This window comes from Engystomops pustulosus, chromosome 1 (genome assembly GCF_040894005.1).
Source record: "Engystomops pustulosus chromosome 1, aEngPut4.maternal, whole genome shotgun sequence".
Lineage (NCBI taxonomy): Eukaryota > Metazoa > Chordata > Amphibia > Anura > Leptodactylidae > Engystomops > Engystomops pustulosus.
Window position 1 is genome coordinate 171,821,625 of NC_092411.1, and position 18,390 is coordinate 171,840,014.

Consider the following 18,390-nt stretch of genomic DNA (forward strand, 5'->3'; position numbering starts at 1 on the left):
TTTTAGTGGAAATACACACTGATTTTTTTTATAGTAATATTTAATAATAATATTTAATAAAGTTTTATTCCCATACTCAACTTTTCCTTTTTTTCCCCTACCCTTTGGTCAGCTTGTTACACACCTTCACTTCTGACCCATGCACATGATGGTTTGGCCACCCCCTCCGTGGCGCCAAACTTACACCAAGCAACCAACTACAGCCAAACATTTTGATCACATGACCTGCCCAGGCAGTTTCAGGACATATGATGTGGATATGTGACCTACAGCCATATTCAGACATGTGCTTCCTTGACTCGGACAAAGTCACAGGACTAATTATAGGGCCAGTACCATTTTATTTCTTCATTGTAGTGTATGTCCACAGCATTTTTCTGGGAGAAAAATTTTAAACAACAACTAATTACTTATAATCTTATATTTTAAAAACCCATTTGAATATTAATTATGCTTATTCCTGGATTACCCATTTAACTTATGGAGCAGTTCAGGAATACAACTGTAGGATGAATGATTACATGATTGGCTGTAATGTCAAGCCTTTAGCCTTCAATTGAGTGCAGCATTGTCATTAATATCCATTTATATCCATAAGCTCTTTTTATTTAGCAATTCGATGACTATTTGATATACTTCACATAGTACATACATCATTCACATAAAGATTGCTATCCATATGAACTTACTGTAGTTTAGAGATTAACACAATTTTCTTGCTTATTTCAGTGACTTCTAAGACCAACTGATTAATACACTTCCTGATATGCTACTGAATAGTACATTTTTCAACAGTGTCCATACCTTAAATCGTCTGTCATATTTGTTGATAGAGTAAGCAAAGTCTATCCTTTCCCGTTTAGCCATAAATTGTCGGAGTTCAGGTTTATCTTCCATACCCAGATAGTCACCAACAAAGTTGCGATTAATGCTATTTCTGCGTCTTTCTTTGAATCCGTATAAAATGTTGGAGGCTACCATAATAAAAGGTAATCAGCAAAGGGTTATTATTTTATACTGTTTCATGGTTCAACAAAACATTTCTTTTTATAGTTTAATGCTACTCGTAAGGTTTAAATTGTGTCATATAATTTTAACTTTAAAGGAAATATACCATCAAATGATAAGCCCGCGAAACTTAATCATTCATAGAGGCACTGTGACACTGAAAATCTCTTATATTTATTATCCATGGCTTCCTTCTTTTACTTTTATGATTATGCCAATGAGTCTGACAGGCTCTGGGGGAGTTTCCAGAGCCCATCAATGCTGTAGCTTCATAGGATCTTACAATAAATCAAGCATGCCCCCTTCACTATCTGCTGCTGCTAGATTACACAGGCAGAGGAAGGAGGGGTTTGGGTCAGATACGTTCTGCTCATTGTAACAGCCTGTGAAGCTACAGCACTGAGGGTCTCTGGTAACACCATAGCATAACTTTAATGGTTGATTTTAAAAAGAAGAAGGCCTTGGATGAAGATTACTTCAGTCAACGTGCCTGGATCTATGAGTAAGTGTACCTGGTTTATCATGCTTCATTTAGATGGTAGATTTTCTTTAACTGTATAACTTGTTCAATTTAATACAATGCCATACTGGTGTATTGCAGTGTATTAGAACAGTCAGCCTATACAAATACATAGGCTGACATCTGCACTGCTGGGTGATCATGGTGATCATGTAAGGCAGCTCTGGCGTTCTTCATTGGACCCCAAGGCTGCTGTGGAGATGATCGGCACCCCCATACCTTGTGCAGGGGTGGTCGATGGTCGGCTGAAGAGGTGGGCGAGTGCTTTAGGTACATGACCCCAGCGCCTAAAGGGTTAAACAGCTGGGATTGCGACTATCCCAGCGACATGGTGGCTTAATGGGTTGAAGGGGCATTGTCTATTATTAGGGTGGCACTGTCTATTATAAGGGTGGCACTGCCTATTAGGGTGGCACTGCCTAATATTAAAAAGGGCATTTCTATTATTATTGTGCACTGTCTAATATTAAAGGCGTAGCACTGTCTAATATTAAAGGGGGCAATATCTATTATTAATGGGGTGGCACTATTGTGTCGTTCATCCCCCTCATACTGTGGCTTCCTCTCTTCCTCCTGTTGCTGGGTATTAAACCAAACCAAAAAAAAAAGTTGCTTACCATTCCCCAATCCCCCCCATCTATCAACTCCACCCACATTCTGTCTATGCCTCCTCCTTTCTACCCCACCCATACAATGGGGCCACTTTAAAAATTTCCAGTGCTCCCCTGTTTAGGTCTGATAAATTGTCGGCAAATTCTTCTTTTACAGTGTGTACAGTAGAAAGGCACACGTTAAATCTATACATAGACCCACATTCATCAAACAGAGGTTCAGAAGCATGTCCTTCTGGTCTGTTGAGTCTTCTTTTAGCCATTGCATGCATAGACAAAATAAATATTCTGTGCTTGCATATGCATTTATTAAACTTTTTTATTGTATATATACCAAGATTATATTGGTCTATATTATTACTTTCTCTCACCTTCTTCTCGCATTTGGTCATATTTCCTCTTGGCAATATACCTTCTCCAAGCCTTCTGAATAGTTCTAGCAAAGGAGTCAAACTTTCTCTCTCTCATTTCCTCCAATAGGAACAACTACACAGGATTGTGAAAAGTGAACAGATTAATAGACGGCCAGGGAAACAAATATACTAATTTCAATATAATATAATCTTTACTAAAAAAGATTGATTTGGCAAGTTCTGTGCAGTGCTGCTTAATCTGAGTGTGCTATATAAATAAAGGAATTGTTTTTATAAAAAGCTTGGTGGGAACCCCTACAATCTCTTTTACAGAAAAAAACCTCTTACATACTGTCATAATCATTTTTTACTTCTGTGAGAGAAAAAAAAAACTTTCGAGCAGGTTGGGCATGGCCTATGGGACAGCTGACCGGCTGTGTTCCCTCTCCCTTCTTTTCACTGTGAGTAGAGGGGACAGAGCATAGCAGGGGAGTATGCATGGTTCCAGCAACACAGAGGAACCTGCAGTGTGTGCTCTGTATGCAGGGCGACTTTAGTGCTTTTGAGCAAGGTGCACAGAGGCATCCAGTACTGTGTACACAATCCTTGAACAACCCACCCAGCTCTTCTTCACAGATGGAACTGTATGGACTGTCATGGCAGTCTCTTTGCCTTGTGACTGTTGAGGGCCTTCTGTTCTACTTCACCCAGCACTGAGGTTCTGCAACAGCTAAACTTTTTATTGCAAGATTCTGTGGCGGCTGTCAACATAATTTCATGGGGGAAATGCAAGATCTGAGGTTCACCCAAAGCAAACTAGAAACTGCCTTGTCCTGACCATCACAGAGTCGTCAGGTGGGATCACCCAGGAAAGCTTTTCAGCACCTAAGAGTTACTGTTGAAGTTAGCCTGCAAGGCACAAAGAACAGTAGCAGGTTCTCTGTGTGCAGGGATCTAATATGGGATATGAACTCTTCTACTCATGGAAACACTGCTGAACAGATGGTAACCCTCTCCAGAGGCAAGTTCCATGAATGAGGTACAAAACTGTAATGCATGCCAGCCAACAGCAGAAATGCAGATAGGGCTCAAGATTGGGTTTCCGTCTGTGACACCTGACTTCTCAAAATGCTGGAACCAGATTACCCACATCTTCAAAACCGATTATCAGTCCACTCAATCTATTTGGACTGGGTCACCACTTTGCAATCCCCTTTCCCTTTCTGGTCCACAGAGGCCCATAAAACTGTCCGATGCAACCACATATTTGAACTTGAAAGTGGTTCCCTCAGACACACTTCTGCAGCCACAGAACTTTGCCAACATGCCAGGACTTTTCTGCAGTCGTGTTCCAGAGGTGGAAGGCTTCTTTGTGCGTTTGTAGTTGCTGCCAAAGATATAAACATAATTCCAGCAACTTTTATCCATTAGTTAAAAGTCAGAAACACTGACTTTTAAAAGCCATGGATGATGGTGAAGAATGATGATCTTGCCTGCAGAGTATGAGAATCCTTACACAGGATTTGCAGGAATAATGTTATTTTTATCCCTGTTGAATAATGTGTTTTAGTTGGCTCTGGCTGCACATGCCCTCAGAATTGTGCTTAGACAAAAGCAGCTATAGGGGAGAAATTACGAAGACTGGCATTTTAGTAGCTTACTTAAGACTAGGTCTGACTTGGTGGAGTTTTCTGGCGGAAACTATAGTAAATCAGTGAAACCAGGAAGTTTGTAAATGAGCCCCAATGAGTGCCCCTAAAAAAAACTTAGAGAACTAACTATTCTCGGCTGTGTTTGCGGCTCTGCCATAAATTTCTATGGGGCTGTGAAAAATACGGATGACAGTGTGCGTCTTCCATGTCTGTCCATATATGCAGATTAGTTTGTAGGTAATAATCATATGAAACCCTGAGGGGTAGCTACTGGTAGCTACTGAAATTTGCCAGCCTCCTGTTTTTGTTTGTGCCTCTGCAAATACAGATGGCATGCAGGTAACATATACACTCACCGGCCACTTTATTAGGTACACCATGCTAGTAACGGGTTGGACCCCCTTTTGCCTTCAGAACTGCCTCAATTCTTCGTGGCATAGATTTAACAAGGTGCTGGAAGCATTCCTCAGAAATTTTGGTCCATATTGACATGATGGCATCACACAGTTGCCGCAGATTTGTCGGCTGCACATCCATGATGCGAATCTCCCGTTCCCCCACACCCCAAAGATGCTCTATTGGATTGAGATCTGGTGACTGTGGAGGCCATTTGAGTACAGTGAACTCATTGTCATGTTCAAGAAACCAGTCTGAGATGATTCCAGCTTTATGACATGGCGCATTATCCTGCTGAAAGTAGCCATCAGATGTTGGGTACATTGTGGTCATAAAGGGATGGACATGGTCAGCAACAATACTCAGGTAGGCTGTGGCGTTGCAACAAAGCTCAATTGGTGCCAAGAAAATATTCCCCACACCATGACACCACCACCACCAGCCTGAACCGTTGATACAAGGCAGGATGAATCCATACTTTCATGTTGTTGACGCCAAATTCTGACCCTACCATCCGAATGTCGCAGCAGAAATCGAGACTCATCAGACCAGGCAACTGTCCAATTTCGATGAGCTTGTGCAGATTGTAGCATCAGTTTCCTGTTCTTAGCTGAAAGGAGTGGCACCCGGTGTGGTCTTCTGCTGCTGTAGCCCATCTGCCTCAAAGTTCGACGTACTGTGCGTTCAGAGATGCTCTTCTACCTACCTTGGTTGTAACGGGTGGTGATTTGAGTCACTGTTGCCTTTCTATCAGCTCGAACCAGTCTGCCCATTCTCCTCTGACCTCTGGCATCAACACGGCATTTCCGCCCACAGAACTGCCGCTCACTGGATGTTTTTTCTTTTTCGGACCATTCTCTGTAAACCCTAGAGATGGTTGTGCGTGAAAATCCCAGTAGATCAGCAGTTTCTGAAATACTCAGACCAGCCCTTCTGGCACCAACAACCATGCCACGTTCAAAGGCACTCAGATCACCTTTCTTCCCCATACTGATGCTCGGTTTGAACTGCAGGAGATTGTCTTGATCATGTCTACATGCCTAAATGCACTGAGTTGCCGCCATGTGATTGGCTGATTAGAAATTAAGTGTTAATGAGCAGTTGGACAGGTGTACCTAATAAAGTGGCCGGTGAGTGTACGTCATATGAAAAAGTTTGGGCACCCTTGTTAATCTTAATCATTTTTAGTTATCAAAATTTGGGTTTTTGCAACAGCTATTTCAGTTTGATATATCTAATAATTGATGGACACAGTAATATTTCAGGATTGAAATGAGGTTTATTGAACTTACGGAAAATGTGCAATATGCATTAAAACTAAATTTGACATGTGCAAAAGTACAGGCACCTCAACAGAAAAGTGACATTAATATTTAGTAGATCCTCCTTTTACAAAAATAACAGCCTCTAGTCGGTTCCTGTATCTTTTAATGAGTTCCTGGATGAAGGTATTTTTGACCATTTCTCTTTATAAAACAATTCCAGTTCAGTTAAGTTTGATGGTTGTGCTTCAAATCATCCCACAGTTGTTCAATGATATTCAGGTCTGGGGGCTGGGATGGCCATTCCAGAACATTGTAATTGCTCCTCTGCATGAATGCCTTGGTAGATTTGAAGCGGTATTTTGGATCATTGTCTTGCTGAAATATCCATCCCCGGCGTAACTTGACTGACAAGTTAAATCTCTGAGACAACTTTTTGTATAGTTCCCTTGAACAACTAAGTTGAACAATCTTTGTTTGCAGATCATTTGAGGAGCCCATGATGCCACTCAGAGGAGATTCAAATAGGAGAACAACTTGCAAGTGGTCACCTTAAATACCTTTTCTCATGATTGGATACAACTGGCTATGAAGTCCAAAGCTCAATTAGGTTACCAAACCAATTTAATACTTCAGTAAGTCAGTAAAAAGTAGTTAGGAGTATTCAAATCAAGCATACTTTTGCACCTGTCAAATTTATTTATTTTGTTTTTTATTTTGTTTTTTGAAACCATAAACAAATACTTTTGACACATAACCCTTAACAATGGCCAATAGGGCCAAAGGAAAAATATGTTCATCTCAAGGAGGCCTAACACCTATAGAAACAATACATCCATCTTCTTCTGATCGTCAAAGGACTCTCAATAGGAATGCATCCCATTGCATTTTGAAATTGAGCTGTAATGCAGCAGCCGTCTTTCATCAACGACATCTTCAGAGACTTGCATTATACCTGTGTCATGGTCTATCTTGATGATATCCTGGTGTTCTCGAAGGACCAAGAGTCCCATCGGTCCCACGCACGCCAAGTACTCAGCCGTCTTATAGTCAATCGACTCTACGCCAAATTTGAAAAGTACCAGTTTCATCAAAAGAGTCTTCCCTTCCTTGGCTACACTCTGGCCTCAGGCAGCTGAAGAGGCCTTCTCTAAATTAGTCTGCCTTCGCTTTGGCCCCAGATCTCTCATGGCTAGATACAGAGAAGCCTTTCCACTTGGAAGTTGATGCCTCCTCAGTAGGAGGCATCAACCCAGAAAGGGCCCAAAGGCTTTTTTTTCAAAGACTTTCTCCCCCTCAGAGAGGAATTAGTGAGATCGTTAAAAACTTGCCTTAGAAGAGTAGAGTATCCATTTCCATCCAGCTGAGAAGAACATCAAGGCTGATGCTCTCTCTTATGCCTCGGATGTCATCGGGGAAGAACCGACTCCTCAGCATGTCATCCCTCCTGACGACTGGTTCTGGCCTCTCCAGTGGACCTTCGGCAGATACCTCCTGGCAAGACCTACGTTCGACCTGCTTTAAAGAAAACCTACCACTTGAAGTGGCAGGTTTCAGATGGAAATACCGAGCACCAGCTCAGGGTGAGCTGGTGCCGGAGCTTATTTTTGTTAGTGTTTTAAACCGCTGTATCGCGGTTTAAAACACTTTTTAAACTTTACAGCCGGCGCAGGGAGGTACGCGCTCGGTGCTTACCATGCGCGCGACCGTGCACGCGGCTACATAGGAAGTGAAGGAGAGCCGCGCGCATGGTAAGCGCCGAGCGCGTACCTCCCTGCACCGGCTATAAAGTTTAAAAAGTGTTTTAAACAGCGATATAGCGGTTTAAAACACTAACAAAAAAAGCTCCGGCACCAGCTCACCCTGAGCTGGTGCTCGGTATTTTCTTCTGAAACCTGCCACTTCAAGTGGTAGGTTTCCTTTAAGGAAGAGGATCCTGACTTGGGGACATTGGTCATGTTTGCCTGGGCACCCTGGGGTGCAGCGCTCTGTCCCCCTCCGTTCCCGTTTCTACTGGTGGCCAGATCTGGTCAAGGATATTCAGGACTTTGTGGGCTCCTGCGCTTCCTGTGCCCGAAATAAGCCATCTCATCGGAAACCTGCTGGTCTACAATCGTTGCCGGTACCCGGCTGCCTATGGACTCGCATAGCTATGGACCTCATTGCGGACCAATACTCTGGCAATACTGTCATCTGGGTGGATACCAACCGGTTTTCCAAAATATCCCATTTTGTCAGGTCTGCCGTCTGCTCCACACCCTGCCGGCCAGTTCTTCCATCACACCTTCCGGCTCCATGGACTTCCCCAGCACATGGTTTCTGATCAGGGTGTTCAGTTCTCTAAATTCTAAAGTCACCAGCTTCAAGTAAAACTGGACCTTTCTTCCGCCTATCACCCACAGTCTAATGGTCAGGTGGAATGCGTTAACCAGACTCTGGGCTGCTATCTCCATCTTTCTGCCCTTTAGATGACTGGTCCACTCTGTTGCCATGGGCTGAGTTTTCTTATAACTCCCTGGATTCTGCATCTTCTGGCAATGCTCCATTCTTCATCAACTATGGTCTGCACCCACTTCCTCTAGCTGTGTCCTTGGATGTTCCTGCAGTGGAGGAGTTGGTACAGGATCTGAAGTCCATTTGGGAGCAGACTCGTCTTTCCTTACTACAGGCTTCTGCTCGAACCAAGCTTCAAGCGGATATTAAAAACAGACCTCCTCCAATCTTCTCTCCAGGTGACAAAGTCTGGTTGTCCTCCAGGAAAGTTTGACTAAAGATTCCTGGCTACAAACTTGGTCGTCGTTTCCTGGGTTCTTTTGAAGTGCTCAGGGGCATCAACCCTGTGGCCTACAAGCTGCACTTTCCTCCCACCATGCGCTTCCCAGACCCTTTCATGTATCTGTACTCAAGCCTGTGATCCTGAACCGCTTGTCCCGGCAAGTACCTCCTCCTGAGGCTGACTCCACCGATGTCTACAAGTTAAAGAAGATCGTAAATGGTGAGAGGTAAGCGGCTCTTCTTGGTAGACTGGAAGGGGTTCGGGCCTTAGGAGAGATCTTGGGAGCCCAAGGACAATATCCTGGACCATGATCTCCTGCAGAGATTCCCATGGCCGAAGAAGATGGGGAGGCCGAAGGGGGGTGGGGGTACTGTCACGGGTGCTCCCCATGTCTCAAAGTCACAAGCTCTCCCGTGGCCCTCTGTGTGCCCCAGCGCCCCGCAGTACTTACCCATCCCCGTTCCTGCCTCTGGTCCGGTGGCCGTGTGTGCACCTTCCCGTCTTCAGAAGATTTAAAGGGCCATCGCACCATTAATTGGTGCTGGCCCAGAATCCTTTATATTCCAGCCTCTTCCAGCACACCCTGCCGGAAGCTTCTTCCCTGATGCCATGCGTTCTTAGTGTGATTTCCTGTTGTGACACTGGTTCCGTATTTGACTCAGATCCTGTTCTGCCTGCCCTGACCTCCTGCCTGTCCCCAACTATGATTCTGCCTAACGTGTGTGTAGCTCGCCTTGGCTGCCATTGCTTCCCCCCCCCCCGACTCTGATTCCATGCTGCCTGTCCTGACCTCCTGCCTGTCGCTGACTACGATTCTGCCTAATGTCTGTGTGGCGGGCTCTGGTGAAAATCGGGTACCACTTAGATTCCAGTCCCAGGTGTCGGCTTACGTCATCGTCCGAGGTAGTCCAGTGGGTCCACTACCCCTGAAGCCTGGCATGGGGTATATCTATTGAAACCACTAATGCCCATAATATTAAAATTAGACAGCATTTTATCTATAAGAGAAGAAATGGAAATTTTCTTAAAGGGGCCCGTTAAGAAGGTTAATGTTCAGTATGATATCTAGGGGTGGGGAGGGCATGGCTGACTTAGGGTTTAGGGTACAGGCGGCCTTAATTATTCCATTTTTTAAAAAATATGCCGAAGACAAATCACAATGAGAAGCTTGACTAAAGTGTCACTTTAGATGCTGTTACTTTGGACCATATAGTTTCTAGAACAATGCTTCTGGTGTCATTTTAAAAAGGAGCCTCTCTGCACCAGAACTGAAAAAAATGGCATACTTTTGGTTTGACGCCTCAAAAGTTACAATTACATGATCTTTGACTTATATGGGCACGGTATATAAGGCCAGCAGAAGAAGCTAAACAATAACCTATTTAAAAATTATTTTAAAGCATAAATACCGATTCTGGATTCTTCACAAACACTTTGGTTTTTCCCATTTGGTACTGATCAGCATCCATGTTTACAGATCTCAGTAGATGTTGAACTCCTTGTCGTTCATCTCCCCTCCATTTTGGCCATGTTTCTGGTGTCAGGATTGCATACCTGCAAAGTAGGTGTTATTTAAGGATCTTCAAAACACAGTTATGTAATATAAAATCTTATATCACTGGATCAGTGCTATTATTTTCTACCTTTTCAGAAATTTATTAAAAACTCGTCGATAAGCAAAGCCAGCACGACGTACACGGATGTTTTCTTTCAGACCTAGATATTCCACTTGATGTTTTACTCTGGAAGACAGGTAGCATTATTATAAGACTAAATATCGTGGAACATATTCATTTCTCATTGTGAACTAATTTCTTACCTGGTCTCTTCCCAGTCTTTGGGCTTTTTAGTCTCATTTGGTTTGATACATCGGATATAGTGAGGTGTGCATTTCATAAGAGTGCTTACAAGGTCGTTAGCTTGTTTCTGGAAAAAATTAATTGTTAAATTTACATTGCTCTAGTTAAAAACCATGTCTGTGGAGTGATGAATCTTCTTTTCCTGGACGTCTAATGGATGAATCTATGCAGAGTTTATGGAGTAGGGATAATGCTTTGGCCTATAGTAGGTCCCTTCAATTGAAAGCAAATCTTAAAGTTTGCATACTATGTAATTTGGGATAGTACTAATTTAGCCTTTTTTGTAATTTAGTTGCAATATTAATTTTACTGAAACAGTCATTAACCCCTTAACGACGTGGCCTTTTTTGCTTTTTTAATTTCTATTTTTCACTCCCCACCTTCAAAAATCTATAACTTTTTTATTTTTACACGTAAGGAGTAGTGTGATGGCTTATTTTCTATGGACTTCATAGTGACGGTATTTAATATTCCATGCCGTGTACTGGGAAGCGGGAAAAAAATTCCAGATGCAGTGAAAATGGTGAAAAACGCATTTGCGCCGTTTTCCTGTGGGCTTGGATTTTACAGCTTTCACTGTGATTAGATTTTGATCGGGCATTTTTGGATGCGGTGATACCTAATGTGTTTATGATATTTACTGTTTATTAATATTTATATCAGTTCTAGGGAAAGGGGGGTGTTTTGAATTTTTAGGTTTTTTATTATTTTTTTTAAACTTTTTTTTATTTTTACTTTTACTATTTTTCAGACTACCTAGGGTACTTTAACCCTAGGTTGTCTGATAGATCCTATCATATACTGCCATATGGCAGTATATGGGGATTTTCCTCCTCATTCATTACAATGTGCTGATAGCACATTGCAATGAAAACAAGACAGCCTCGGGTCTTCGGAAGACCCGAGGCTGTCATAGCGACGGTTCACCGCTCCCCGATGACGTCACGCGGAGTGATGATCCTCGGCATGATGGTGCCGTCCATGTGCCGCCATCTTTTTGGAGCTGCTGGCAGCATTGCCGGCAGCAATCGGCAGGAAAACACCTGCGATCGGTGCAAGCAAAGACTTACCTGCTATGGAGAGGGCTCAGCCTGCGTTTTTAGCCCGCATTTTTAGCCAATTTCACCACATGTGGATTTTTTTTCCAATTTCACAGTACACGGAATGGAATAATAAATAATGTCACTGACAAGCAAAATTTGTTACGCCCTCACACAGCTCTGTACATGGAAAAATGAAAAAGTTGTATATTTTTGAAGGTGTAAATTTTGTTTTTGTTTTGTAAATGCAAATGTTAACAACAAGCTGTTTTTATTGTCTTTCAAAATGCAATGTAAACGGCATGTGTGAACGCAGCCGAAGTGTGGCTCCGAACAGCATACAGTTTGATGCTTTGTGCCACATATCTGGAGTGCCCATAAACACTTAAAAGTGGTCTTGATATTACTGATACAAGTCAAATTAATTCCCGGTGGATGTGGTACAGGTGCTTATTATTAAATAAATAGTACTAAACTTAGTCACACACTGTGCATGCTACCGGAAAGGAGAGGTGCTGTAATTGCTGCCATTACCTTGATTTTTGAGCCTGCTGTAGTTGGTCTACTTTTCTTATCTGAATCCATTTTTTCTGGGAATAGACTCTGTATGAATTGGCTAGGGAGGGGAAAGAATACATACTTTTAAAGGCTATGTCTAACATCTGAATGCATGTAGCAAGAACAAGAAGAAGTGTCATAACGACCATGAATTGTTAACAATCTTTATTAGAATAAGAACAAGATAAAAACACTTAAAAAGTGTACTGGTATACACCGAGAAGACTCAGTGAGGTGAAAACAATACAATCACCATCACAAACCCCTCTGGCTGTAACAAATTTAAGCGGTGTTTATGTAAACAATTTTTGTAAACAATGTAAACAGATGAGATACATCACAAGTCACAAAAAATCCTCTCTATACAACCTGTCCGATGAAAAGGTCCGCAAGGTGTGTCAGTCAATAAACAGACCAAGGAATGCGCGAGGGGTAATGGACACCTAACTCAGCCAGGAGCTGTGAGAATTGACCCCACGTCACACGAGGTGACTTCCCTCGACTTTTCCCCCGATGAAGTCACCTCATGTGACGTAATTCCCATGGGTGAATTCTCACACCTCCTGGCGGAGTTAGGTGTCCATTACCCCTCGCGCATTCCTTGGTCTGTTTATTGACTGACACACCTTTTCATCTGACAGGTTGTATAGAGAGGGTTTTTTTAGTATATACCTATATATCCTATTGACTTGTGATGTATCTCATCTATTTACATTGTTTACAAAAATTGTTTACATAAACACAGCTTGAATTTGTTACAGCCAGAGGGGTTTGTGATGGTGATTGTATTGTTTTCACCGCACTGAGTCTTTGCAGTGTATACCAGTACACTTAAGTGTTTTTATCTATTTTTTTGGGCTCTTGTTATGCTATGTATTCTAATAAAGATTGTTCATGGTCATTATGACACTTCTTCTTGTTCTTGCTACATTATTTATTCATATGTCGATGGACCAATAGAGGTATTTATTGTTGTGCAGGACTCTTGTTTATGTAATATCTGAATGCATGACACATTTTAACATGTAATAGTATGTGTAAATAAAATTATATAATCACAAATCAAACACTTTGACCATAAACAAATCTGCTTAGCTATGATTTCATGTTGTTAAAAATTAAAAATTTGCCAGAAGAAACGTAAAGCACAACTCCCATAGTATACACTAGAGTTCAAAATTATAGAACAATGTAATGTTTTCAGAAATAATGTAATCTCCATTGATCAACATTTAAAGGAAACCTACCACTGTATTAGCTGTAAACACCGGGAACCAGCTCAGGGTGAGCTTAGGGTGAGCTGGTGCCGGAGCTTACCTTTGCTAGTGTTTTAAACCGCTATATCGCGGTTTAAACACATTTTGATGAACAGACCCGAAGCAACTTCCATAGGAAGTGCCGGAGGCGCCACGCACTCACGGCCGCGCGCAGCGCCAAAGCTACCTCGGGTCTGTTCATCAAAATGTGTTTTAACCGCGATTTTGTAATGGGTAGACCATGCCACTAGAACAGTGTTTTACAAAATTAAAGAATATCAACATAAAATTTTTACTTTGCAATAAATAAAACCAAATGTCCATAATTAGAGAACTGCAATCAGTCACCAATCAGTAGGAAGTGTACAGGTCTTTGCTTAGAATGGCATCAACACATGTGCGGCCACAGGCGTAACTAGGAGAAGCGGGGCCCCACAGCAGGCTTCTCCATGGGGCTCCCCTTCCCATTAAAAAAATATACATATTTGGATACTAAGACCTGCAAGTTACAATTACACTTTATTCACTCGAGCACACACATATAGAGAATATACACACATACAGTGCCATATAAGAAACATACACCATCTATACACCCACACAAACACATACAGTATATACAGACACCATACACTGTATACACATACAGCAAATACACATGACAAATACAGCATCTATACATCACATATATGTTACATACATAATATGTATATAATCGTGCACATCCTCCACTCTTTAGTGTGTCAAGTCAGATGATGGGGCCCCTTGACACTGTGGGGCCCCATAGCGACTGCTATGGCTGCTATCACTGTAGTTACGCCCCCTTGCCACAGGACATTACTAGTCTCGCACGGATCTGGTGTGATTTTGGTCCTCTCTTTTTCCATAGTTCAAGTGTTTTTCATTTCAATGCTTTATATGTTTTGCTGTGTGACCGGGGGAATTGTGATACATAAAAATTGCTGGCTGATTGACTGAAGAAACCACATGTTGTTTCAGAAGGTTCAGCCTTTTCCCCAGAATGTTGATGAGCATAATTAAACTTTCTTCCATTACTAAAATTAACTGTGAACCACTTCTCTTCTGTCCACACAAAATGCTCCTCGGCAAAGGCAAGCCTTGCTTTTTGATTTTTTTCTGCTTATAAACAGTTTGCTCACTGCAGAGTGAGTTTCAGTCCAAATGCTCTAAAATATTGAGACAGATCCTTAACCTGTTCAATGCTGAACTAGCGAGCAATTCCAGTTACAATGTTGAAACAATCACCCATGGAGATCCGGTCCTCTTTTTCATTTGTCTTTAAAGGGTAACTAGCCTTCTTGGGGTACTTGTATGAGTTTGTGATGCTGTAAAGATATTCTAGAAATCAATACCAAAGTAGAACCACTAATGCGATCTTAAAAATCACATAAAAAGCTAGACATATGGATAAATTGTATGAAAACACTCAAGAAAAATATATGTCATGAAGCAAAAAAGAGAATACTTTATTTAATCAATACATAAAATAAATACCAGACAAAGATAATAAACAACATTTAAAAGGGGGTAAAGAATCCCCCAAGTTGGACTGGGACACATGATAATGTCCTCAGAAAGTCCCCATACAAAACCCAAATCCCCAACCCACTGTCAATAAAATGATGGATGAAAAGTGGCAGGTCCACAGAAAATAAACATACATCACTATTGGGCTAATATTTGCATAAATAAAGTTTATAAAGGATAATAAGAAAATACAATTACAAGAATGACCAATCACTATGATAAGCCATGGTTATCAAAAACTCCAATAAATGCCCAAAGCGCAACCATGCAAAGTATAAAATAAAATACCACAATTTACTGGCCTGTCGCAAATGATTATTTTATGCAGTGGAGAGGAAAAGGTTGAAGATGCCCCACGCGTATCACTACCTAAAATGGCTTCCTCGGGTACTTTTATACCCCTGAGATGTATGATCATTTTCTCTGGACCTGCCGCTTGCTGTCATCCATCATTTTATTGACAGTGGGTTGGGGATTCGGGTTTTGAAAGTGGATTTTCTGGGGAAATTATCAGGTGTCCCTTATGGTCGCTTGGGGTATTCTCTAGCCCCTTATTTAATTATTGTTATAGTATTTATCTGGAGTCTTTTCATATACTAGAAATCATATACTTGATGGGTAACCCGTTTGACCGTCATCTAGGCAACCTACTGTCGAAGGCAGTAAGTCACTTTGGAGTAGCACACCATTTTTAGAAAGTCAGTGAAAACTGGAAAGTTAGGCTGTCAGTAAACTAAGGTTTGTATAGTAATTATGGAAATTATTACCAGGTACACTAACTTTCTTTTACAAGAATATACATAGGACTAAATAGAACTACACCATGACCTTGACATTTAGGAAATTGGGGGTCATTTACTAAGGGCCCGATTCACGTTTTCCCGACGTGTTACCCGAATATTTCCGATTTGCGCCAATTTTCCCTGTATTTTCCCTGTATTTTGGGATTTTGGCGCACGCGATCGGATTGTGGTGCATCAGCGCTGGCATGCACGCGCCGGAAATGGGGGGGGGCGTGGCCGAACGAAAACTCAACGGATTCGGAAAAACCGCCACATTTTTAAAAAAAAAGTGTCGCTGGACTCGCGCTTACTTTCACCCACGATGGCTCGGTGAACTCCAGTGCGTTCCGATGCTCTTCAGCGTAGCAGCGACACCTGCTGGACGTCGGAGGAACTGCCCTAGTGAATCGCCGGAAGATCCGAATCCACCGCAGAGAACGCGCCGCTTGATCCGAATGGACCGGGTAAGTAAATCTGCCCCATTGTGTTTGTTCACTAATTTTGATCTCTAGTCTATATATACACTGGAGATCAAAATATGAGAACAAACACATTTTCCTTAATGTCATTGTGTAGTCCTATGTGAATATATCATAACATGAGTATAATTGCAGTATTTTACGCTTATATCATAATTTGTATGTATTCTGAAGAACAGAATGTAAAAAAATACTGGTCAAAGGTCAACATTTCAGATACCTGGAAGTTATTGGTGTTAATCTGGCACCTGGTGCTAATTTCCTTAATGATTTGACAACCCCTATTAATTAGCAGCCTAACTTTCCAGTTCTATGTAAGGTTGCAAAACTGGTGTGCCATTCGAAAATCAGCCGGCAGCAGTTGTCCAGATGAAGGCCAATGGGGAACCTGGGATTTCTATAATATTGCATCTTTACAACATCACAAACTTATTCAAGTCCCCAAGAAGCCTGGTTCCCCTCACAAGACAAATGCAAGAGAGGACAGGATAATGCAGAGAATCTAAATGGGTAATTGTTTCACCTCTGCAGCAGGATTGCTCACAAGCTCAGCACTGAATAGGGTAAGGATCTGTCTCATCATACAGTGTCACAATGTTTAAGAGCATTTGGACTGATAGTCCACTCTGCAGTGACCGAGCTTCTTCTAAGCAGAAAGAATGAAACCTGAGGAGCACTGTGTATGGACAGAGGAGAAGTGGTCCACAGGTCATTTTAGTGATGAAAGCAATGTTAATTTATTTGTGTTTGATGGGAAACATTGTGTCCGTCGAGAAAATGTTTAAAGACATAACCCAAAGTATGTAAAGAAGTCAGTGTAAGGTGGTGAAGGAAGTGTCATAGTTTGGGGAATGTTTTATGCTGCAGGAGTTGGACCTATCCTACAATTACATGGCAGGGTTAATGCAAGTGTGCATCAGAACCTTCTTGTACAACACATGGTTTCTTCTTTTCATTCTTCGCTCTACCAGCCAGCAATTTTAACCATTTGCCCCCTCTGACATCACAGGACCGATCTGTGTAGATTGTGCATCAAACCACTAGACCCATCATCCATCCCCCTCCCAATGTAGTGGAGTAGTGGTTCTGTGGAGGAGGAGGCGTTCTGTGGAGGAGGAGTGGTTCTGCGGAGGAGTAGGTGTCCTGTGTTGTTCTGCGGAGGAGTAGGTGTTGTTCTGTATAGGTTGTGTACTATCCCCCCCCATCATGTCCCAGAAGACATATACTGACTTGGAGGTATATAATTATATGGCCTCCAATACAGAGTCAGCTATTTATCCATCTCGTCTTCCCAAAGTGACTCGGAGGAATCCCCGAGAAGGCGCATCATAGTAGTTCTGAAGTGTCCGGGACCTTTGCTGAAGTGTCCAGGACCTTTGCTGAAGTACCCGGGACCTTTGCTGAAGTGCCCTGACCTTTGCCGAAGTCCCTGGGACTTCTGACCCCACATGGGTGACCCCAAGTAACTCAGCTCCCTGATTTTACGACCAGTCCTGGGATACAAAGAGACAAGGAAGGGCTTGGTCCAGTGGACTTTTTTTTTAAGTTCTTTGTTAGTTAATTAGAGGACCTAATTAGTCTGATAGTATCCCAGACCAATCTCTATGCTGCACAATATATTTCCCAAAACCCCACTTCTTTTTATGTGCAACCCCACAGGTGGACCCCTGTGCAGCAGAGATGGTGAAGTATTGGGGCATAGTACTTCTTATGGGACTGGTGAAAAAGCCCACTGTCAGGGACTATTGGAGCAGAGCACAAACGTACTGTGCCACACCCCGATGCGCTTTGAAGCCATCCATAGGTTTTTGCATTTTGCTGACAATGCACAGTGCCCACACAGAGATGACCCCAGTTATAATAGATTGTATAAAGTCCGGCCCATATTAGACCATCTGAGTGCCCGATTTATGGAAGTGTATACTCCAAAGAGGCACATATCAATAGATGAGTTCCTAGTACATTTCAAAGGGAGACTTCAGTTCTGCCAGTACCTGCCCAATAAGAGGGCAAGGAATGGCGTGAAGATGTATAAGCTGCGTGAAAGTGCATCAGGGTACACTTTTAGGTTCAGGTCATTTGAAGGGAAGGACTTTAGAATAGTGCCCCCAGAATGCCCCTTCCTTCCTGGGAATTGCTGGAAAGATAGTTTGGAATTTGTTGCACCCACTATTGGACCAGGGCTACCACTTCTACCTGGCTAATTTTTATATAAGTACTACCCTGTTCACATGCCCCACTTCCAGACAAACTGCGGCATGCGGCACTGTTAGAAGAAATCAAAGAGGTC

The 18,390-nt window shown here is 42.3% G+C and overlaps 1 protein-coding gene across 2 annotated transcripts in view; it reads right to left on the minus strand.

Annotated features, from left to right (window-relative positions):
* Positions 1-18,390, minus strand: part of LOC140066978 (unconventional myosin-If-like) — a 255,331-nt gene that overhangs the window by 91,156 nt on the left and 145,785 nt on the right. For both annotated transcript variants that reach the window (XM_072113886.1, XM_072113887.1), the window contains 6 exons: positions 12,012-12,093; positions 10,398-10,504; positions 10,222-10,320; positions 9,988-10,132; positions 2,511-2,625; positions 805-974 (listed from right to left, as the gene is read on the minus strand). In XM_072113886.1, the coding sequence (XP_071969987.1) occupies positions 805-974; positions 2,511-2,625; positions 9,988-10,132; positions 10,222-10,320; positions 10,398-10,504; positions 12,012-12,093 (718 nt within the window). The remainder of the gene's footprint in view (positions 1-804; positions 975-2,510; positions 2,626-9,987; positions 10,133-10,221; positions 10,321-10,397; positions 10,505-12,011; positions 12,094-18,390) is intronic.